We start from the raw sequence: 23,828 nt of genomic DNA, 5'->3' as shown, positions 1-23,828 counted from the left end.
CCCAGAAAAAAGGAGAGAGATGGTAAAGACATGGAAAGATGGGGTGAGGAGGGTACAGCAATATCGTGCTATTCTGGAGAAGCAGCAGTGGTAGGGATTCCTCTCTAAATCCCTGAAAGAGAATCATCACTGCATCAACTGATTCCTAAGGGGTAATAGTGTTAAATAACCAAGTTTGCTTGGATATAACTACAACAATTCCCCATACATTTAGCCATAATTAATTTACTCTTACAAAGAGCCTCAGAGACAGTTTAGTTTATGATGAAAAGATCCTACTGAAGATGTCAGTAGAACAATAGTTTATTCCATCCTTAAAAGTCTTATAATGGTCCTTAGGAGGACAACAGCATCAAGGACATGCCTGTAAGTAATGAAGAACTGGCTATAAACCAGGAGAGAAGCATAGATGATTTGGGGTGAAGGATGAAAAGGTCAAGCCTGGGCGGTAAAAATTAGCAGGCATAAAAAATGGGTGGTTTTGAAGGATAGATAAGATTTTATCTAAGATAACCAAGGCAAAATAAATTCTAGACTGAGTAATAATAATGAAAGCAATTAAAATTATAATAGCAATACCAATAATAAAAGCTATTTTCTACTGACTATATCTTATGCATGATCCTAAGTGATTTACATACATTGCCTCACTGAATTCTCAAATAAAAACAAAACAGAATGAATTTATACTGAATCGTTAGGCAATCAGAACTCACTGAAGAACTGTGAGCAGGGGAATAAGTAACAGCAGATGGTTGAGTGGATTAACATCGAGGACTTTAAACTGGTGGGAGAGTGAATGGTGGTCAGAGGATCTGGTAAGAGATCATTGCAATAATTCAAACTAGAGGTAACAGGCATCCAAGTGTGGCATTCAAACTACGTGAGAAGTCAAGGAAGGACCTGATCCATTTTTTTTTCAACAAACATCTCCTAAATACTAGTTGATATCAGGCATTATGGTAGACTCTGGGCAATAGGGGCAAATAAAATACACCCAATTCTTGCCCTCTTGGTACTTAAAGTTTACCTACCAAGAGACATTGTACCAGAAATTTCCTGGCCTTGGTAACAAACCTAAAACTAGGCCGAGTTGTGTGTGTGTGTCTGTGTGTGTCTGTGTGTGTGTGTGTGTGTTTCTACCCTAGTTTTTTGAGCTCTGGAACTCAATGGTATTCCACCTTTGCCTCAGAATACTCTCTCTTACTGATTGGCAGAGATCACAGTGGGTAGAACAGAACAACCTCAGCTGCAATCCAGACAGAGACGAACATCTTCATGGGTAGCACAGCTTGAGAGAAAAAAACATTTTTCATAAAATTCTTCCCTTCCAAGGTCAGGGTAAGGATTAGGGCAACTGACACTGGAATGAAAGAAAGAAAATACAAAAATACTTACACTTTGCCATTCCCCAGAGTATAGGCCAGACTATCTTCCTCATTGTTCATGTATGTAAGTTTACTCTAACTCATTACACAAACACAAATACTGTGAAACTTATAGTATTTTGACCTGTTCCCATGAACTCAGAGCAGTTCACACTCACATTACCCAATTTATTTTGCCAATACTCGTAAGAGGCTTATATTATGAAACTTTTCATGGAAACCGACTCAAAGGTTAAGTGACTTACCCAAAGGTACACAGCTAGGCGTGGAGACAAGATGAAATTCAAGCTTCCAACAAACTTTCCCCACAAGATTATGAGTCTAAAAGCACTCTTAAATGGTGTTTCTAAAGCTCAAGGGAAGAAGCTGACCCTGGAGTTATTGCATAATGTGCTAAATGCTACATCGAAAGATTGAATTAATTAAAATTAACAAAATAATGAAAAATGTATTCCTTATAGAGTTGAGGTTTCTTCCAAAAGCATTTACTACCTCACTTCTTTAGTCTAAAGCTAGGAAGATTGAGGGATTTCTCCTTTTGAGACTAATGATAATCATAAGCAAAGTTATCTTTTATAAAATAAAAAGATAATAGTAATGCCGATTATCTGAACAACCAGATTGGTATGTTACGCAATTTTGTGAATGTCTCAGTTTTTGTATTTATTTTTTTCATCATTTATTTCTTGAATATATCTTGTAATAAATACACATCAAAGAGTTAAACATCTCTGCTCTTGGGGAATATTTCTCTATTGTCTCTATTTTGCTACTGAAATTTTACTGTATTTTATTAACATTTTTATTTTATCATAACATTTTAATTTAAAGTTGGTAAAAATTTGTTGTGCATTAACCACTCAGCATAATAGCTTAGGACTGAAACACATCAAGAGTCCAACAAGAAATATTTTAAATATGGTAACCTTAATTGGAGTTTAGAAAAGTAAATCTTTGAGTGTAATAATTTATTCACCAGAGCTGTTGTTTCAGCGAAGTATTTCATCTTAGTTTCCAAAGAGCTGCTAGTCATTACTAAATATATTTTAAAATCGAAGCAAAAAAGAAATCCACTTTCATTCTGGCCAAATATACTATAAAATATTAAACTGTTAAAATCTTTGGCAATTTTGAAAAGATCAGTTAGGTGATTATGCTTGTATAGTTAATTAATAAGAAAGGAAGTAGGCAGTGGTTCACTGGGGAAACTTTTGTTATCACCATGTCTATTTATGAAGGATCCCATGCTGTAGGGACAATAACGGGGTGCTAATTCTGAACGCACACAGTGCCGTCCTACAAAGACATCAAGATTCGTAGGAAATCAACCCTCCAGCAGTCCTGGCAAGCCAGACTGACCCCAGCAAATGAAAATAATCAAAAGTAATTAGAAGCGTGCTGGACTACTCCTCGGAGAGCCGAATAGGAGAGTAAACATGCCTGAATCCTCGAGCCACTGCAAAGGCCCATGTCTGAGCTGTTAGGTGCCCTGACCTTGTCCACATAAAGATGTGATTTATGAAGTGCAGGGCACAGCAGCAGGGCTTCTGTCTTCTCCTGGAGAACCAAATTACTGAGGTGGAGATTAACATGCTTTCAGTCGGGCCCATTTCCAGACCAAGGGAAATTTTTTATTTACATTTTTTTTTACCTTTAATTTCCTCTTTTCTAACAGCACACCCCAAAAGATTAAAAAAAAGAAAGAAAGAGAGAAAGAAAAAAAAGGCAGAGTCCACCACCAAGAGCCACTAGTAATCTCTCTCCAAAGCAGTGGTGATATGTGCTGGCGGCTATGGACAGTCACAGCTTTTTTGTGGGTAAATCCGTATTGTGCTGGACTGTTTTGCTGGATCTGCCTGATCAAAACATCACAGAATTCACCTTCATGCTTATAGAACCAAGCTTGCAAAATACTTATCAAATTAAAAAATAAAAATTATTAAAATTAAACAGAGTATTACCTTAGATTTCATAGCTTTCTGATCTGGTTTATCTTGCCTAAAGGTCATGCTTCATTACAAAGTTTACTCTATTAAATAAAAAGATTTAGGAGAAGAAGTTGTGGGTGGTAGAGAATTTAGAGGAGTAGGAGGAAAGACAAATTGGGAGAAATGTTTATATATGAATCAGTGGGAGTCTCTTGAGTCCTAAAAAACATACTTACGTTATTTCTTATCTTTGTGTCCTTTAGGTTAGGTAAGATTTTACAAAATCCTATTCTGACATGGAAGAGGAAGCATTGATTTTCTTTTTAAACACACATCAATAACTATACACGAAGCTAATTTAATTAGCAGGCACTTATTGTTCAGCCAAATGTCAATTTCTCAGATTATTTCATGCTTCTTGACATGAACTGTACGAAACAGGATTTAACAGAATCTCCATGAATAAAACTCCACTTGAGAAATGCAAAAATGCACTTGTACGTTCTTGAAAAGCTACCAAAAAAAAAAAAATAGTGTTAAGACACACATGTCAGGCTTCGAGTTCAGTGTGTATTTAGCCACCTCAAGAAACCCAAAGCTGCAGAATTAAGGAAACTTAAACTAAGGTTATAAAGTGCCTTCCTCTATAAACTAAAAACATAATGTCAGGGTGAATGGGAACATACTTTATTAACTTTACGGTATTGAAAACTGCCAGCAAGTTGTCTTGTTTTTAAATATTGTCCTCTGCAGAGTGTTACAGTGCTGTTTGTCCACAGGAAGCCTATTAAAAGTGGACAGTGCAGTCATTTCATCTGGCTTTGGCTGGACTGCTTTTCTTTCCTTTAATGATGTGCTGGAATGTACCATGCCCATAGGGTCTCCATTAGCAGAACTTTTACTTCTGGGACGACCGTGAAGTTTAAGGCTTAAAAGAGGCATCAGTTTACAGTCTTGTGGGAATCACTTGAATACTGGAGCACTAACTTCTTACTGCTTTAACTAATATATTGACTCATTTTAAATAAACAGTTACACAATGAAGGCAGAGCCAGTGGCCTTATTGGAAATCTTTGGGCTTTTTAAAGATTCTGCAATCCACACAGCTGGGGAAGGAAGGAAGGGGCCTGAGGAGGGTTTATGCCCTTTTCAAACCAGGAAGAAAACACATTAACCTCTCCCACCCCAGCCCTGCCATCAGCCAAAGGGGGATCATTACAACTCCCAGAAAATCTATCAGCTCACACTCAATCCTCATATTTTCCAATGCCCTTTTCCTGGTAAACAACAATTAACAGAACAAGAAAGAAAAAATAATCATTCCTTCTGGAAAAGTGTTTTTAAAATCTGGTTCTCTTTTTAAACATCACTGATGAATCATTCCATTTTCTGCTTTCCCCGAAGCTATACATTTGTTACAGTTTGTTCTCCTATTCTATCCCCTTAATATTTAGATCATCTGTCCTGATACATGTTTGCAAATTAAAGCTGGTTTGAGATTATAGTAAAACCATTATTTTTAATAGCCCATTTCAAGGGCAGTGCTAAACACTGCAGAACACGCATGTTACTGATTACTGCTGAGCAGACAGCGGCTTTTGCAGATTAATTTGTAACTGGGAACTACTGTAAACAGATTTCACCAGAAATCCCAAGGAATAAAGGGAATTGGTGGTGGTATTTGGCTCCTTGTATTTATTTATTGTTTTAGAAACCTTTTGATGGAAAGCAAGCTAACGGGGGAGAAGCAAGCCCCTTGCAAAAACCTTCTCCTCTAACCCTCTCTCCTGTTTCATTCACTTATTGGGGAAGATGGATCAGGTCTTCTAAAGAATTCTTATTTAAATAGCAAGCCCCCCCTCCTTTTTCTGTTATTTTTTTTGAGACGGAGTCTAGCTTTGTCACCAGGCTAGAGTGCAGTAGCATGATCTTAGCTCACTGCAACCTCCGCTTCTCAGGTTCAAGTGATTCTCCTGCCTCAGCCTCCCGAGTAGCTGGGACTACAGGCATGCACCACCATGCCCAGCTAATTTTTTATATTTATTTATTTATTTTAGTAGAGATGGGGATTCGCCATGTTGGCCAGGATGGTCTCGATCTCCTGACCTCATGATCCGCCCACCTCAGCCTCCCAAAATGTTGGGATTACAGGCGTGAGCCACCGCGCCGGGCCACAAGAGGCCCCTTTCATGAGAAACAAGGCCAGTCTAACTACTGTAGGATTTCAGAAATCTATCTTTAAACTTCAAGTTGTGTCAAGAATAAGTGGGATGACTCTGCCTTTACATGAAGTTATTGTTATATACTCAAAGGAGAGAGGGAGTGTTATGGGGAGAGGGGAGAGACAGACAGGCAGACACACACATACACAAACACACACACACATAGAGCGAGAGAGAGAGACAGAGAGAGAGAGCGCGCGAGAGAGAGCAAGATTTAGCGTTTTGTTAGCCTCCTTTGCTCAGGTCCTTCTGATGATTTCCTTTAGTCTTTTTCACAGTTTATCGTCAGAACAAGACTGATCATGACGGTAGTGATGATATTAACATAATAATGATGATGATACAGTGAATTCGCCATTCTTCTAGGGACATCTTCCAAGGTCTCGGAGGATAAGCGTTCACTCTTGGTTATATTTGGGGAGGAGAAGTTGAGACGTAGGAATAGTCTTCGTTCAGGCTGGAGTCTGCAGGCCTGGACTGCAGTGTGCCCTCCTCCCGTTGTGAGGCTCGGGAGGACGCGGAACGGCGGGCGAGGCGGAGGGCAGAGCTGGGTGCCGGCGCCCGGCGGGCAGAGGCGGGTTCACCTGGGTGGCTGGAGCCGCCCGCGCTGCGCTTTATTTCGGAGCGCAGTGCCATCTACCGGCCGTCTGCGGTACCTGCAAGTATCCGGCCCTTGAAAGTCGCTCCGCCTCCCCCACCCGAAACCAATATAGGGGAAAAAAAACTCGGAGGCCCTTTCCACGAAATGCTAATTTAGCCAGGACCTGCCAGTGATTCCACACGACCTTTTGTTTACCTACAGACGTTTCCTCGTTTTGAAAGCAGTTTTGTAAAGGGCAAGGGGGTGGGGGCTGCAGGGCTGGGGCGGGGGTTGGGGCGCTGAGCTCCCAGACCCCCTGATCAGGCCGCGCTGTCTGAAGCAATCGGTTCCCCAGATTACTTGTATTTAATACACAATGCATCATAAAACAAATCCCTCATCCTGACAGGAAGAAAATAGAACAGCTCATAGCTCGAGCCGGTCCAATTTATGGCTAAATTAAAAAAAAAAAAAAGGAAAAAAAAAAGCTCCGACAATGGGCAAGTTGAGGAAGGGCAGGAAATCAATGGCCACAAACCCGGAGCTCTTAAAGGTTCTCAAGCGCCCAACTCTATGGGAATATCTGACCGGGTTTTAGGTTATTTACAAAGGATTTTTCCTGTCCTACCTACCACTGCTGTGCGATTTTCTCTCAAACAATGGCCATTATCTGAAATAACAGTTCAATGTCACAGATAACAGGCCACCGAAACGAATTAGTCACCACCTCTTGTCATTTTCTCTCCTCCAATCCCTCCCTTTGGCTACTATTTTTGTTTTTAAATCAGCGTTTTGGGGAAATATAGTTCTACTGGCTTTACACGTTTATTTGCACTTGGAGAAAACAAAAAGTGGGTGGCACTTGCGTTATCCCGTTTGCAGCTAAAGTTTAACCGTCTGCACACTTCCCAGCCCCTCGCGCTCCACCTCTCCTCCGCAAGTGTCCCTAGGCTCGCTTACTTTGCTTAACTTTCCATTGTTGAGCTGAGGAGTTGGATTTTGTCCATTTGTTTTTATGAATGGAGTTTTGTGATAAAAACGCATTTACTTCCATTTAGCCAGTGGGATTTACTAAATCTTACAAGGTTGACCATAAGTAAATCTGTAGACTCTTTTATTTTACTATGAATCCCTATATTGTTTCTTCCAATGTGTTTTCTGCAATGTGTTGGTTTAAATGCACCCAAGGTGTATTAGAAAGTTGTCAAACATAGTATTGTGCCGATCACTAAAAGCAGCATTTGTAATGTTAAAAGTTCAAAAATAATCTGAGTTGTCAAATTGCTTATTCCACTTTTGGGCCTTCATGGTGTTTTAATTAATGTATCAAAGAAAATTGTATCAAAATAATTAATGTATCAAAGAAAATGGCAAAAACTCACCAGACAGTCATCAATCTCTCTAAACGCTTAATATGCTATTTGGGCGGGTTATATGATAATAATTTTTCAGATTCTAAAGTATATTTTAAGATTTGAAAATTTTGCAAGCCCTTCCGACCCAGCTACAAGAATGAAGGGAATAAATTAGAGTACGAGTTTCAATTAAAAAAAAATTAATGCTTAGTAGAAATCTTGAAATGTACATGTCAACTTTTCACTCTTGATGTTTTCTGAAAATTTCTAAACTATTTATATTTAGTCTGAACCAGCGTCCCTATGCCCTAAGCTTTATCCTCGCCCCCTCCAGCGCTACCTCTCCCCGACCACCCCGCCCGCCCCCTCCTGCCTCGGTGCACACACCCTCACACCCCTGAAAGCCCTTCTCCACCCTTCCCCATCCCTCCCATCCCCCATCTCTCTCTCTCTCACACACACACTCGCACGCGCGCGCACGCACACACACACACACCACACACACTTGTGCTTTCAGGACAACGAAACAGAGGCTATTTCCCTGGGGAAAGAAATCCTGCCTGTCGAGATCTCCCCATTGGTTGTTTACCCGGAGAAATCTACATGTTTAAGGGGGATGGTGCATCCATAATCAGTCTGTCCCTATAGGACTTGGGTCTTGGCGACCTTTTTGTGACCTCTCCCGCCAGAGGAGGCTGCTGTCACTTTAAAAATTTACTGAGAGAGGAGTCTGGCTTCCGATCGTTCTGGGCGGCGGGAGATAGCTCCCTTTCTCCCTCGCCCCGGGTTCTTTCTGGATGGCCGAGCAGATCCTCTTTAAAGAGACAGTTGATGAAATAGAAACCCGGCGGCTGAGCGTGGAGTTGCGAAAGGGGACGATCCCGTGAGGGTCCCGGACCCGCGAAGGCGCTGCGGAGGATCCGAACGGGGCTAGAGCTCCCCTCACCGCCCCGGGCCCCCCACCCTCTCAAGCCCTCCTCCTGCTGCTTGTTTCCCCCCCGAGGAACTGGGAAGGAGAAGTAGAAGTTTTAGCGGGTCTCAGATAACTTTCATTACACATCGGGCTGATAAGAGCAGGAGAGGGTGAGAAAAGAGGGCGGTGATGTGAAGCAGAGGGAATAGCTCCGAGCTCGTTTGGGGGGGAGAGCAAAGCACCCCAAACCCGGGTCACCCGGACGGCAGAAGACTTCACTTGCGTTAAAAATACACGGTTGGCTGACGATAAATCCGAAACGCGCGGTCCTGGAGAGCAGATCCCAGAGACGGACAAAGTTGTCAGAGACCCATGTGGAAGCCGAGACGCCAGGCTTTTTAAAAATTACGATTGTTATTTTTAAACATCTCGACATGTTGCTCGGGATCGTTTGAAAGGATTTTCGCGCAGGAGCGTTGGGGGCTGCTGATTATTTTATTTTGTTTATTTTGATTCTTCTGTGATTGCCTATTATTGCCGAGTTGAGGCCATAGAAAGCTAAAGGTAAGAGAACTCCTCACTTTAAAAGAAAAAAAAAAAAAAGTCCGGGCGATGTGAAAGTTTGTCACTTTGGACAGTTTCCTGCCGGGCACCGTTTCTCGGGGCGCCCCCCGCCCCCCGCCGTCTTTCCTCCTCGCCCTCGGTCTCGCGGAGCCCTATCTACGTCGCTAAGCCGGGGGATTTCCGTGTTCCTCCTGCGAAACGGTGCGGTCTGGACGCGTCTCCGGGGTGGGTCGTCCGGCCTTCGGTGGGTTTCTCTGCCGGCTCGTCGGCCTCTGCTCCCCGCGCGCTTCTCCTCTTTCCCCTCCCTCCGTGTGTCTCTGTCCGTCGCTTTCGGGGACGCAGAAGGCGCGCTTGCCAAAATCTGAATTCCTGGCACTGGCCACGCGACTTTGGAGCCGCTCTCGGCCGAGTTCCACCTTGCCAAGTAACAGCTTTGCTGTCCAACATCGTGTGCTGCTTCGCGAGAAAGTCACATTCGGACCCTTTGGCTAGATGGTGGGGATTTTTTTTTTTTTTTTTTTCCCCTTTTGCTGTTGGTTTTTTGAAAGGGCCTTTCTCTAAAGTCTACCTAAAAGTTTCTTTCTTTTCTTTTCTTTTCTTTTTTAAAGCTATCTTTGGAGCTTGACAGCTTTTAAAAACACAGGAGTGTGTTATATGAAATGACTGAAGATGTGTCGTTACTTTATTTTATTCGAGATTTCCGACACCATTAAGACATTTGGGAGACAAATGCAGTTCTGCTAGCAAATCAAAAGTGAATAATTCACCCGGGGGGCAAACGTTTCTGGAGAAAGCTAAGCTTTTGTCTTGGGGCAAGAATATTGAGAGGAAGAATGTTAATATGATGGTGAAATCTTTGAATAATCATGTAACACATTATGTAAGAAGACATTCTTTGGAAATAAACCTTTTTAAAAATTAATTTTGCTGTTGACAGTGGCAATGCTAATAATGTTAACACGGAATAAAATGACACCTACAATTTTTATGTGCAGTATATGTAATACTTAACTCCCTGCTCCTATAAAAGGGAATGTTTGAAAGCTAAGGGGATAGATGCTTCTTGACTTTGAAATTAGCAAGTTTTCCACATCTTTCTGCAAATATGAAATGGAGTTAGTGTTGCATTTCACTGGCTTTATTCTATTTCCTTTATTAAATATTTCTTTGGTGCGTCAGGAGAACTGCCTTTTTTTTTTTTTTTTTTTTTTTTTGCCAGTCAAGAAAACAAACAACAAAAGATCGACCAGAACCCAAACAGAATGAACAAACAATCAAAACCCAGCAACAACCCCCAACTTTTTACTATTTAAAAATGTGCATTGCTATTGTTATCTATGTACCTTCTCAACATCTGGGATAGGGGGAAATCTCAAGTTGTCATTTGAGTTACTCAGCACTGAGAGTTGAAGAAACATCTAAAAATTTGTAATTTTGTTAATAACAAATTTTTAGAATTTATCTTTCTTAATAGAGAGGATATTTAAGTGTACACTTTTATCGTTGTTAGTGTGAAGAGGTGTCCTTGAAAAAGAAGAGTTTGATTTGTGTGTGTGTGTGTGTGTGTGTGTGTGTGTGTGTGTGTGTAGCAATTACTATCCCTATCTTATGTTCGATTTTTCTTTTTTAAATTGTGGGACGACTTGTTGCCCTTCAATTTCCTCATGGCCAAAGGCTTATTCATAGTGCTTGTTGACTAAAGCCCTCAGAGCACTGGGTTCTTCTTGAAGTTTATGGTGAGTTAATGACTTGAATCTGCAATTGGATGATTACCTGAATTCTATGCAAAATTGCTTTTGGTCTCAGTACTAAAGAGTTTAATTTTAACTTTTATGTAGGTATGCATACAGCAGAGATCTGTAGGAGTTATTTAATTCATTAATTTTTGTTCTAGGTATATTGCTTAGTCTATGATAGGAAACTTCCTCCTTTGCATTAACTGATTGACATAACATTACCAGCCTTTGTAGTTACTCACCATCAGGTCAACAACTCTACAGCTTTTAATATTGACGTTTAAGACATTATTTCTGTTAGTGAATCAGAGTAGCTTGGTTTAAGTACACGAGTTTCCCACCTCAGTTTTTGTTTAATGTGTCCTAACTAAATGATTAACGTTTATTTGGGCCAAATGTAAAATCTCATGAAAAATAACAAGTATACCTAATGAAAATGTATACCTAATATACAAGTGTACCTAATGAAAGCAGCATGTTACAGTATTTTAATATATTTTTATTTGTTCGCAAAGAGCCAGCTTTGTTATTTTGCTTACTAGTCAAAATATTGAAACATGCATTGACATATGTTAACTAAAACCTGAGTTTGCCATACTCTCCATGAGTATTTCCTAATCGATTATTTTCATTTGTTTTTCTTTAGTTTGGTTGAAAGCACCAATAAGACAAATCTTGTTATCTCCTTCAGTTAAGAGTGTGATTTGTTTCATGGTGATGAAATGCTAACTATGAAGAAAAAATTTAGATGAAAGTTTTTAAAGTGAATAAATGTGAAAATATATGCTTACGTGAGACTACACATATGAAATATTGACTATAATGTTTAGAAATACTATGTTAACATATGCTGTTCAATTTTTTGTGTGTGAAAATCACATTGGATAAAATTAGCACTAATGTATGCATATGAAAAGAAGCACTTTTGAAACCAGTTCATCAGTTTTTGTAACAAATTGCAAGTGCTTTATTCCTTTTTTAAAAAAGCAGTATGTTGTCATTTTCAAGGTAACTTCTCATTTCCTCTCTGTTAATATGCCTGCAATCTGACTTTTTTTAAGGATCCGAAGAAGGAATATACATTTCAATACGATATTTTCAAACAACCGATTATTTTAATGGGTGGGCCAATATAGCAATTGATTGCTCTCATCTTCTTCCCTCCAGATCTTAGATGAGTTTTGCAATGTGAAGTTCTGCATAGATGCCAGTCAACCAGATGTAGGAAGCTGGCTCAAGTACATTAGATTCGCTGGCTGTTATGATCAGCACAACCTCGTTGCATGCCAGATAAATGATCAGGTATGTTGTAAAGATTTTCTTGTCTTTCCTTGAGAGCACTAAAGTATCAGTGAAGCCTGAAGAATAAAAAAAACAGTGAGCTGCAGTAGACCTTATGGCCTGTTTGTTGGTATTGTGAAAGATAATGCACACATATAAGTAAAATGCAGAACAAAGTCATGTTTATTACTACTTTCTTTACACTCTTTGAGTAGTCTATTCACTTGGACTAGTATCCTTCATAAATGCACCAGTTTTCTTAGTATGACTGAATGATTTAAAAACCGAGTATTACTACTGCCTACTGTTCATTTCTTCTTTGCTATCGTAGTAGGTACATTCATGAAAGGTATTGAGCTAATCAAGAACATCTTGTGAATTTATGCAGAAATTGGAAGTGATACATTTGAAATGTTATATAGGTTTTGTTTGAAATGTATATGCATGATATCGGTGTGGACATTATGCATTTTATATTGATTTGCCTAATTATAAATGAAAACACTTACTTTTAGATTAATTAAAATACTTTTTTTGGTATATGTTAAAAAGTTTAAAAATAACCCTGCTGGAAATTGCTTTGTGACATTATGGAGGACCGTGCAGTGAGGTTGACTTTAATAACAGTAACTATGAAATAAAGGTCGCGAAAATATCATGAAACATATTCTGCACTTAATAAAATTACGTTATGAATCTTATAATATGACAATACCTAAAATAACAAGAAATTCAGCCCATTAATTTTTGTTTTATAAACATTGTTGGGTTAGAATTTAATTATGTTATAATCATTTATTTCTTTTAACCCAGTGGTTTCCTAAATCAAATACTTTTCAAAGACCATATTGAAGTGGTTGCTTGGCAAATTTACTATGAAATCACCATCGAGAGAAATAATAGTTTAAATTAAATGTTTCCAATTGAAAACTGTTAAATAAAGCTAGTGTCAATTGGTCTAAGACTCTATTTCATTCATCATTAGGAGATTTTTCTTTGGCATCTTACCAGCTACCAGATAATTTTTACTGACTAAACTGTGTAAGAGGCAGTAAATCGTAAAATTAGGTTTAAATGGGAATCATTTAAAAATCTGCAACATATATCAAAAATAATAAACCAATCAATTGCTTTTTCTCCTTGCCACAAGAAAACAAGAGGCATTATTGACAAAGGAAAACATTATTAAATTAGCTATTGATTGTGAGCAGAAAATACCCCGTCTATCATATGAGCTACTGTCACCATCAACAACAGATATTTTTTGAGCACCTACTATTTGCAGATGTGGGAAATACATAGGTGTTGTGAAGGAATTAATGTTATACTTCTTAAAAAAGGAACTGGAGGACCTCAAATGATAGTTTAAGGTCATAATAACTGTTTGCTATTCATAATTATTGACAATGGGAGCTATTTCCTTAGACAGATAAAACTGTTACAGAATCAGTGAAAAGATGATTTAAGAATGGGACTTGTAGCCAATCCAAGTCCACTTGTAGCCATTTTTTCATTTAATATTTATGTGTCTAGTGTTTTATGATAAATATACTCTTATCATTGGGAATCTTGATTGCATTAAAAAAGGGAAACTGTTTTCCTGTTTCTAACTATGATTAGGCCACTTATTAGAGTAGGCATTTAAATTTCACCATAGTTACTTTTGAAATATACATTGTAAAATGCATTGTTTTCAAAAGAAAATATTCTGGTTTTATACCTTAATCGATAGCATGTTTACTTATTTTGGCTAAAGAATCAGAGAAAATAGTCTGGGCAAACAGATAAGGACAATATTAGACACATATTTTTCTTAAGTGCCAATTTTTAACTTTTATATTATGCTGACAGAAATCTAAGATGCCAACAGAATGCATATCAAAAAATATAAATGTGAGATTCAAGCAAATTCATCCATAAACAACAAGGGAGGAAAGTCAGAGGTAAAAGTCAGATTTGTGTGATAACGTGTATGTATATAATCACTCAGCCCAATTGACAAGACAAAAGGGAACAGACACTCAAATTGTGTGTGCATGTATTATAAGCATATTCACCTATAAGCACATATGCATATTCTAAAATCCAATTAAAACTAGCAATTCTAGACAACTTTGAAATGTGAATGTAGGACTAGGTACAATGATAAAAGAGCTGACTAAAGAGATGCTCTAGGTCTGTTTTTCTGCTCTCTTTTCCAGGAGGAATAGGAGCTGCCAAATGGCAAATAAGCACAACTCATCACATAATGAACACTCCCATTGAGGGAGGTATTATTTAATATTTAGCTATAGAGAGAGACCCTGGTATAGGAGTAATTACTAAGCATTAATGACATCAGTTCACCTGTATAACACAAAAGCAAATGGAATGCTCTACAAGAAATTGTAAAGTGTTTCTCTTTGCTCTGATTCTTAGATACAGCTAAAGTTTATCAAATGAATTTGAAGAACAAGACAGGTATAAATCCTGGAATCTAAAAAAAAAAAAGGAATTTCAGATGAAGCTTTCAACTGCAAGTTAGTCATGATAATTAGGTCATCTAATAAAGAAAGAAAAAGATTACCCAGAACAAAACAAGGGTGTATAAATTATAGTTTACTTTTTCAAAAATACATATTTTTTAAAGTTCTAATGTTAAAAATCGAGTTTAATCAATTCGGATCAGTTTTTAATGATATGGAGGAGCCATATTAAAGAAAATAAATGTGCTTGCTAAGATGATAATACAGTTTGATAGTGGTAGGACAATCAAAATGTCACATGGTGGATAACCTGTATTTGATATCCTTGTGGGTGAAGAAGTTCTAGAAACAGCATAGATTTTGGTTTTTAAGTAAAGTTGATAAGATGTAATCTATTTTGTATCAGAAAAAAATAAAAACAAAAGCCACTCAATTAACACTTTTCCCATTCCTTTCTACTAGCGTTTTAGTTAAGGGGATTTTCCTGAGTTTAAGTTTTCCGGTAGGTTTCTGCCAGTTATTTCATTTCAGATTGTTTTTTTTCAGATAGAATATGCTTTGTCGCTTTCTTTCTTGTCAGTGCTGCCTAGAAAGACTCAAGCTTTGTGATTTTAGACGTCTCTTTCCTCTCATGTTTTCAAAATTATTGCAGTGATGTTTTTGGAGATACACATTTTGGAAACATTAACATCATACTGCTAAACCGTAATTCTAAGTAGCCGTGGCTTCTGACTGATATCTTTATTCACCCCTGAAAAAATGTATTAACTACAGTAATTTATCTCTATGAAAGAAGCGACACCAAAGACACTAGTAAATTGAGCCACAGTCAAACTCAAGTCGTAAAATAGTAGATGCATTAAATACACCCAAGTCTCTTTATCACTGATACTCTAGTTATTTTTCCCTTAAAGTTTCTCTACAGTGCTACATAGTTCTATGTCTGTGGCATGGTGCTTGGCTGGAAATTTTTACTGAGACAGACAATGCTTAAATATTTACATTCTAACAACCTGAAATTATTCTTAGTTGCTTTCAGGAGCAAGAACTGGCCCTGAAAGGCAGAGCAGGGTAGGAGCAAAAGCAGAGAGTTAGTTGAGGAAATCTCTTTCCAGACTAGGTCCTCAAGAGGACCAAAATACAGAGGAAACATTAAAATGGTTTTTTTTTTTTTTTTTCGTTATTCTGTATTTACATACAGAAGCACCCATGTGTTTAATGTCAAGTAGACCAATCATCTAAATGGTTTACTGGCTGTTGTTTTTTTTAACTGGTTATTTTGATATTCTTTCCTTTAAAGTCTTGTAGCTCTCTTACTTTTACGAACCATTTTGATTGGTGGGTGTAACTCATTGCTTTAGATTTGGTCTCACCCTGTTCTTGCCTCTCTCTCCATCTTTTGATAAGTCTCCTTTTGACCCCACATATACCGTTCACCTGGATCAGAAGCAGGGCTACCTACCCAGAGATCCCCAACCACCTCAAACAAGGCCAGTTCTCATGTTTAAATACATTCACAAAGTTTGGGTACTTAACGGAGTAGTTCTCTGGACACAACAGTTTTACTCTAATACTTCTTCATAGTGAAACCATATTGCTAATAATCAGAGAGTCACTAAGATACAATTTATGTACATTGGCTTTTTAGACTTAAATGAGACCGCCTTTCCACTTATAATTAACACAATTTATGTAAGTTGACTTTTTAGGCTTAAATGAAACCTGCCTTTCTACTGATAATTAGAACGATCTGGGCAAGTACTTTGGGGTAACGTTTTGTATATGTAAGTGTGTGTGTATTCTGTATTGTAAGAAGGAACACAATTTCATTCAAACTCCTGGCCTGCCCTAACATGGTCTATGAGTAGAATAAAGTTCTCAGAAACCCAAGACATTATTAATCTTGTCATTTACACAAGGTGATAAGTCCTTTCATTTTTAAGTAGGCCCTTGACAGCTGGTACTTAGTGAGTAGAATAAGAGAAGTCTGCTGTTCACTCTGAATAAAAAGAAATGTGTCGATAAGAGATTATCTAATGCCTGATGTATATTTTGAAGAAATGAGATACAGAAGAATGAGTGCCCCTCAGAGAATACAAAGTCAGAATTCACTTAAGGATTCTGCCAGCTCCCTTGTGGTTAATGAATAGCAACAAGACTGCAGTGTTTTCAGTTGGAACAGGCATTGTTCTCGTTGGTGCTTTACCTTATAAAGTTCTAACTGCTTCCAGGACGATCATAGCTGATGTGCACCCTGCGTTTGCTCTCCTTGGGTCCATGCGAATGATTATATCAGACTGCTGTGGCACTAGAACAGCATATATCATGAGCTTATTATGGGCTCAATTATTACTTTCTTTGGATTTTACTAAGAAAAAAATCCATTTTCCTACATCATTCAATTAGTACAATTTGTGCAGAAAAGCAGGGGAGATTAGCTATATATACTGCAAAAATGTGATTTGTTAGACTCCTTCCATAATTTAAAAACGTTTGTGTCTACTGTCAGGTAATTTGTAAATTTGCTCTTCCTTTACAGGGATATCTGTCCACATTTTGTACGACTTCTTTTGATGTTAAAGTTGTTACTGGCTTTGGGCATTTTCTTTGCTTTGCTTTTAAGTCTAGTTCCACTTTTATACCAAAGTTATGCTCTGCTGTTTTAAGATGAATGCCAGCTGGCAACACCCAGAGACTGGCTTTGTGAACAGTGCCTAAGCTGACTGTGGGGGGATGTTGTCTGGCTGATAAGTTACTTCCTTCACCTGAAGATGAAACTCTTTCAAACATAGTTTGCCATTTGATTTTTACATCATGAAACAAACATCACCTCATCCCCTGCCCCAATAAAGTTTCCTTCGTGTAGCAATGCCTAGGACACATAACTGACATACATTAGGATTTTTATTAAGATTCACAAACTGCAAAGTTGAAAGAGGGGGGACCTGAAGAATTAAGTGCACATTTTAAGTAATTAGTGTTTGCATGTATATATCACTTTTCATTCTGGAAGATCGCAAAGTATCACACCCACAATAGACTGTAGCTATTTCAGTAGCTATTTCATAAAAAAGTCGTAAGAATGCTTTACAAGCCATCCAGGAGGAGAATGTTTTGGTCAAGGACACAAGTGAAGCCTCCAGCCAAGTAAAACACCAAAGATGATCTTTTTAGCTTCTTTATGATGTAATAATGGAACTCTTCCCAAATGTTTGGAAACCATTCAAAATGATCATCAGTTTTCATACAGTCAGATGAAATGACCACCTTAAAGACAGGTAGCTAATGGACATTTTTGGGGAACTCTGTAGAGAGACCCTCGAGGTTATTTAAGGAGACATTTTGCAAGGCTTTCAGGCTGGGAACACTGTAAGCTTCATGTATAATAATGTGTATCGTTATCAATTGCCCTGTTTATGAAAACTAGAACTAACAATCAATTCTCTCTCTATTTTGTTTCATTCAATGAGTTATACCTGGTTTTCTTTTCATGTAACTAACAAAGAGATAAAGATGTGGAGATGAAAAACTTTCCCCTTCAAAGATATCTTGGTCTGGTGGAGTCATATTTTTCATATAGGAAGTGGGTATAGCAAGGCAGTACTTAATCTTTCTCAATTAATATTTTCTTGTCTTTAGACTATTACCCTGGAGATACACATAGGATACTTTTTCTTTGGAGAAACTAAGGGTGATTTGCTTTGGCAATGTTTAGCCATGATAAAGCTTCCATCGTGTTGGAGAAATTTATGTTCAGCCATCAGTCTCAGCTGACGACTCTTCTCTTTAGCTGTCATTAATTAGGCTCAGAATGTATAACAGGATCCTTTCTCCAGAGAATCCTATTAAACTTTGCATCACTCCTGAATTGGGGTTTCCCACATTCCTCTGGATAGATCAGGGGTCCAGACTCTGTCTCCTACTGCATATATTGTATCTGTAGACTTGAAGCCACCTCTCCAGTACCAAGACTGACAGATATGTCCATATCCAATGTTGACTTTGTTAAAACATGCAAACTGTTACCTACCTCCCTTCCTACCACCCTCCAATTGCTGCAGTTCCATTCAGCTTTTCCTAGTCTTCAGACTGGTAAATTGAATGGAAGTATAGAAAATAAAGCATTTAGGCCAAATGCTGGGAGCTGGAAGAGGAAGAAATCAACTGTCAACTTCAAAGTGAAAAGACACCAATAGTCAGAAAAGGTTTTCTCTCAGTACAGATTTTGCTGGGCGTACATTTCTCTATTATTTCAATTATTACAACTTCCTGCAGAGGTTGAAGGTCATTCATAATTCACACTTCTGTCATTTTAGACATGCCAAATGCAGTCTGTTGAGCATAAATAAAACTTCCAGTGTTTGATCAGGAAAAATAAACGGGGATTCATAACAATAAGGCCTTGTTCATCTTTTTAAAAGTAAATGTGTTTTCCTTTTTTCTTATTTTCCCCCTCGTGTGCAGAATTTTTCTGTCTCAACAATACAAACATAATACTTTAAATCAATCCACAAATAAAGAATCTGACAGATTCCAGATTTTTGTTCTCTAGTATAATAAACAAGACCCACCAGATTACCATTTGTAAATACTAATAATAGAGGACTTGGTTGAATGCAGTCCTTGAGAGTATAAAACAGAGTTATACGGAAAGTTAATATGGCGTATCAACTTTCCTATCAAGGTGCTTACGAGTTCTAGACTTGCTTTACTGCTGTCCTCTTGGACTTAACCAAATAAAATGAGTAATGATATATGATTAATTCTAATTCCAAGTATACGTAAAATTTGTAAAACATAATATATAATTACATATAACGTGTATGATATATAATAAGAATTAATCATGTGCCATGAAACATTTGTTCTTATTATATATAATTATATATATACAATATGAGATTACTAATGTGCAAATTAAAAAATTTATCCAAAACATATACTTTGCCATATTTATGTCACATTATAAAATATATATATATATATCTAAGCACGTTTATATTTATAAATAATACCACATGAAAATGTACAATTTGGAAGTCTAAATTTTGCTAAATCCATTTCATATCACCACTGCCTTTTATACTTAGCCTTGTGAGTATTAACTGAATAGATATTCTCTTTGCATTTGGAACTGCTTCCAGGGTTTGATTAAAATAAATTGTAATACTTCTGTTTAGGGCATTTAATTTCTTTACATATGTATCATATTATATTTATGCCTTGAGTTGTGGGCTTTACCAGTGATAAAACTGAACAATTTTGGATTTCTAGTTATACTTTTCAACTACTTGAATAATTTAGAATTTCAAAGAAACAGTTAGAAATTTCACTAGTGTACTATTTTGACAAATTTAAAAAATAGAAGAACATTAAGAAATCTGTTACTAAAACATTTACGATAAAAATGTATCCTTATAAATTGAAGTATCCAGGGATCCAAATATAATATTCATACTTATAAAGGTATAAATATTACTTTATTGAAAAATACAAAAGAGTCTAGCAAGATACTGGGAAAATTTAATTTTTTATGTAATAAAATGAAAAAACCATCTCAACTGGCAAAAGTTCCAGGTGTATGGGAGTTAGGTTGTGTTCATAACATGTTGTGCTTCTGGATTTTGATATTAGCTACCAAATAGAAAACTTTGGAAGAGCTAATACGGTTTTAAAATATTTCTTATTACTTTTTTAAAAAATGGAATTTCCATATAATCTATTTCCTGACAATATAAGACCCCAGTCTTCTTATCTTTCACCTTGTATTGGGAAGAATTGAGTTTTTTCTTCTAATAGAACATTCTGAGAGAGAGAGAGAACGAAAATAATAAATGAACAACCTTTTCATATTAATTCAAACTTTTTCTAAGTGTTGAAGATTCTTGAGCCTCTCTTTATATATTTGAGGTATATTCATCATCACAAACTTTCAGATCCAGGATATTTTTATTTTGGATCCAGAGAACTTTTTACATAAAACCCCGATAGGAGAGAATACCCGTTATTAACCATTTTATGGAACTTAACAGATTGACTCCCGTTTTTCTCCAACACAAAAATGAGAGCATTATATTAGTAGTGTTTCTGCTTCTGGCATGTAACACAGATGGTATATAATTCACTGGACTGCAATATAGTTGAGATATTGAGAATACACTGATTTTAAGGACATTATAACTATATTTTTGTAAGCCTGGTCAAGCATACTTACTATATACAAATATGTGAGAAAATCTATATAAATCGCCTTGTTGTTGCATTTTTATTTGCTGAAAGATCTATTTTATAACATAAAAGTATATTTTCTAAAAAGCCTGATTCCTCTAAGATGACATCCCATCATTTCCCCACAATATTGTTTCAAGGCAGCAGATTGTCATTTTGTTTTGGTTTAAATTACTCCTGTCATTTCTCAAATGCCTGCTGGCATATCATGGATATTATTAGAAAGTAAATTAAATTTATATGTAGACATCTCTAGATCCAAGTATTCAAATTATACTTTTGGGCCATTGTAATTAGAAGAGGAAAGCAACTTTGCTCAAGTGTCCCTAAAATCCTAAGGGATGAGAGATAATGAAGATCAAGGGGTAGAAACACCTTGAGAAAAGGACTGGGTTTGTAAGGGTGTGGCAAATGGAGCTTCGAGGGACATTCTTATTGCCATATGAGGAAGCATGCCCAGAATCTGCCCTCATTATGTCTGGTGCTTGCCAGTTCTTTTCAAACCTCAGTTTCATGAGCACCATAAAAACTCACTTAAAATTGAAAAGAACACCCTGAAGTTAAAATCCACTCTGCTTTTCTTTGCCTTTCATGGCTTGGAATGTCACCTTTTACCTCCAGTAAACAAAGCCAACATCAACACTCTTCCGTGTCTTTTATTTTTTATGCACTCGATATTCTTCATATGACAATCTGGACACTTAAAGGGAAATTACAGTAGTGATCTATGTCTTGGCAAAGAGAATTGTCTTTATAATATATAGTTACAGTGTATCCATCATTTTCTTTTGTTTCTTGGACCGTTCACATTGGATTGAGTAAATCTAAAATGAAATTAAAAGAGACATGATTAATAGTGGACTACAAAGAAATAATGATATCATAATACTTTCTTAAAATGACCTGACATGTGTATCTAATTAGTATTCCCCAATAAAGACAATTGTACCGTTTTACTGTCTTGCAGGGTATTGTCTCTTTAACCTCACTATTTCCGAGAAGCCACCGAAAAGTTCTAATATGTCACAATTCAAATGTCAACATGTTGTTGGAAAGGAAGCTAATAAGTTAAACCTCTGAGAGATGCCAAAAAAAGAGGTGATTCAAACTGTTGAGAGAAGTCCATTGTTTTCTAAAGGGAAATAGAACTCCAGAATGAAACAGAGTGCTTATAAGTATTTAACTGGAAGGTTTAGGGGAAAAAAGCAAACTCACACATTATTTTATTATTATTTTAAATCTGGTAATCTTTTGAAAAGAACTGTTCTCAGTGTACTTCCAAGGAAAAGAAAATGTGAACGGCTAGGATTAATAGGATACAAACTGCAAATAAACTTTTTTATAGAAACAGCACATAACAAGGAGTAATTTTCCCAAGATAGTCTGGATTCTATCTGTGGACAAACTCAAAGAATCTTAGGTTATATTATAACATATTACAGCAACATTTTATGTTTGGCATTGTTGTCTATAAAGCAGCTTCAGATGGTTCAGCTACTACGGAATGAAGAAAAATTATTTAGACAGGAAAGAAGCTAAGGAGAAAATACTCCTCATTAAGTTATTTTACAAATTTAGCACAATTTTGTACTCTGGTCTTGTTACAGAAAAATAAACAATTGGACTTCAGAGCCACCTACTGGAATAAAGAGGCACATACAAAGTCCTCAGTGTTCCAAAAGATAAATAGATAAATAAAATTAAAGTATGAGCATTTCTGCTGATCTTATAAGACATCAACTTATGCAGCTTTTCTTAGTTTGAAGTACCAAGTGATCTTGCAAAAAAACCGTAAACAGTAATATCTTCTAAGAATATATTCTTAGAATACATGGTGGTGGTTGTGATGTTGTTCTGGTTTTGTGTGTGTGTGTGTTGCTCAGATATTTAGAATCTGGACTTTTTTGGCTTAGTAAGTCTGATTCTGGGCCGGGTGCAGAGGCTCATTCATAATCCTAGCACTTTGTGAGGCTGAGATGGGCAGATTGCTTGAGCCCAGGAGTTTGAGACCAGCCAGGGTAATGCGGTGAAATCCCATCTCTACCAAAAAACACAAAAATTAGCTGGGCGTGATAGTGCACACTGTAGTCCCAGCTACTCAGGCAGCTGAGGTAATAGGATCACCAGAGCCCAGGGAGACTGAGGCTGCCGTGAGCTGTGATCGTGCCACTGTACTCCAGCCTGGACAACAGAATGAGACCCTGTCTTAAAAAGAGAGAAAAAGAAAAAAAAGATTGATTCTGTTTGTGGATATTCTTAGTAGGAAGATTGGGAGAAAAGACTCATTGGCATTGTTAAAGAGAGAGAAGAATATATGAGGCAAAGGAATAATTTCCTTCTCAGAGTACTGTAGGGTTTCACAAAGATACTGTGGTGTAATATGATTGGTCTCATTTTCACCAGTTAATTGTAGAACTTCATTTTTTTGTCTAAAGGCTTTATCTGATTATGGGATTGTTTAATTAAATAACCTAAGAATGAAATAAAAAACTGAAAACATTTTTATGGTAAAATGAATAAACATCTAAAAGATTTTCATGCTTCAAAGCTTTTTAAAAAAAAAAAAAAAAACAAAAAACGAACCTGGTACCTGGACAGGTAAATTGGACAATGACTTGCCCAAGTCACTGAGCTGCTCAGGTGAAAGGCAGGCAGCTCTTGGAAATTTCAGGTCAGGGTTCTGTCCACACTTGCTCCACTGCTTTCCAGTCAGTCATTAACAGATTTATTAAATGCTTCCTCTCCTCAGCACTTTGCTAGAAAGCAAGGGGAATAAGCACCACCCCTACCACCCCGAGAAATGAATCAATAAAATGTGTAACGCCTGCTTTCAAAGAGAGTGAATCAGGAGCTGGGCCTAAAGACAGGACCCAGGTATGGGAGCACCCTTCTGAGTGGTGAGAGAGGAGTTAAGTTTTGAAAAAGCAAAATACTCTCCTTTGTTGCCATGATCCTTTATGTCATGTCCTTTCAACCTATTACCTTCCAAACACATTGCTGAGAAGGTGCTACTTTTGCAAACTTGCTTAAGCGGGGGAAGGTGCAAGGTAAGCCGGGCTCCTGCTGGAGAACTCCAGGCAGGATTCAATTCTGTGAGTATGTGTGGTTTGCTAGGGCGCTTTGAGGATTTAGAGAAGGGAAAGTTCTTCGTTAAACATTACACAGGAT

At 37.3% G+C, this 23,828-nt stretch overlaps 1 protein-coding gene across 14 annotated transcripts in view; it reads left to right on the top strand.

Moving 5' to 3' along the window:
* MECOM (MDS1 and EVI1 complex locus) overlaps positions 1 to 23,828 on the top strand; it is a 571,478-nt gene that overhangs the window by 497,591 nt on the left and 50,059 nt on the right. For 7 of the 14 annotated variants that reach the window (XM_012470952.3, XM_012470950.2, XM_012470951.2 and 4 more), the window contains one exon: positions 11,854 to 11,988. In XM_012470952.3, the coding sequence (XP_012326375.1) occupies positions 11,854 to 11,988 (135 nt within the window). Of the gene's footprint in view, positions 1 to 8,046; positions 8,951 to 9,176; positions 9,195 to 10,503; positions 10,687 to 11,853; positions 11,989 to 23,828 lie in introns of those variants that run through there. The other 7 variants (XM_012470958.2, XM_012470957.2, XM_064378896.1 and 4 more) reach the window with 4 other exon arrangements.

This window comes from Aotus nancymaae, unplaced genomic scaffold (genome assembly GCF_030222135.1).
Source record: "Aotus nancymaae isolate 86718 unplaced genomic scaffold, 86718_ANA_hifiasm-v0.15.2.pri h1tg000019l, whole genome shotgun sequence".
NCBI classification, from domain to species: domain Eukaryota; kingdom Metazoa; phylum Chordata; class Mammalia; order Primates; family Aotidae; genus Aotus; species Aotus nancymaae.
This window is presented reverse-complemented; position numbering and strand designations above follow the sequence as displayed.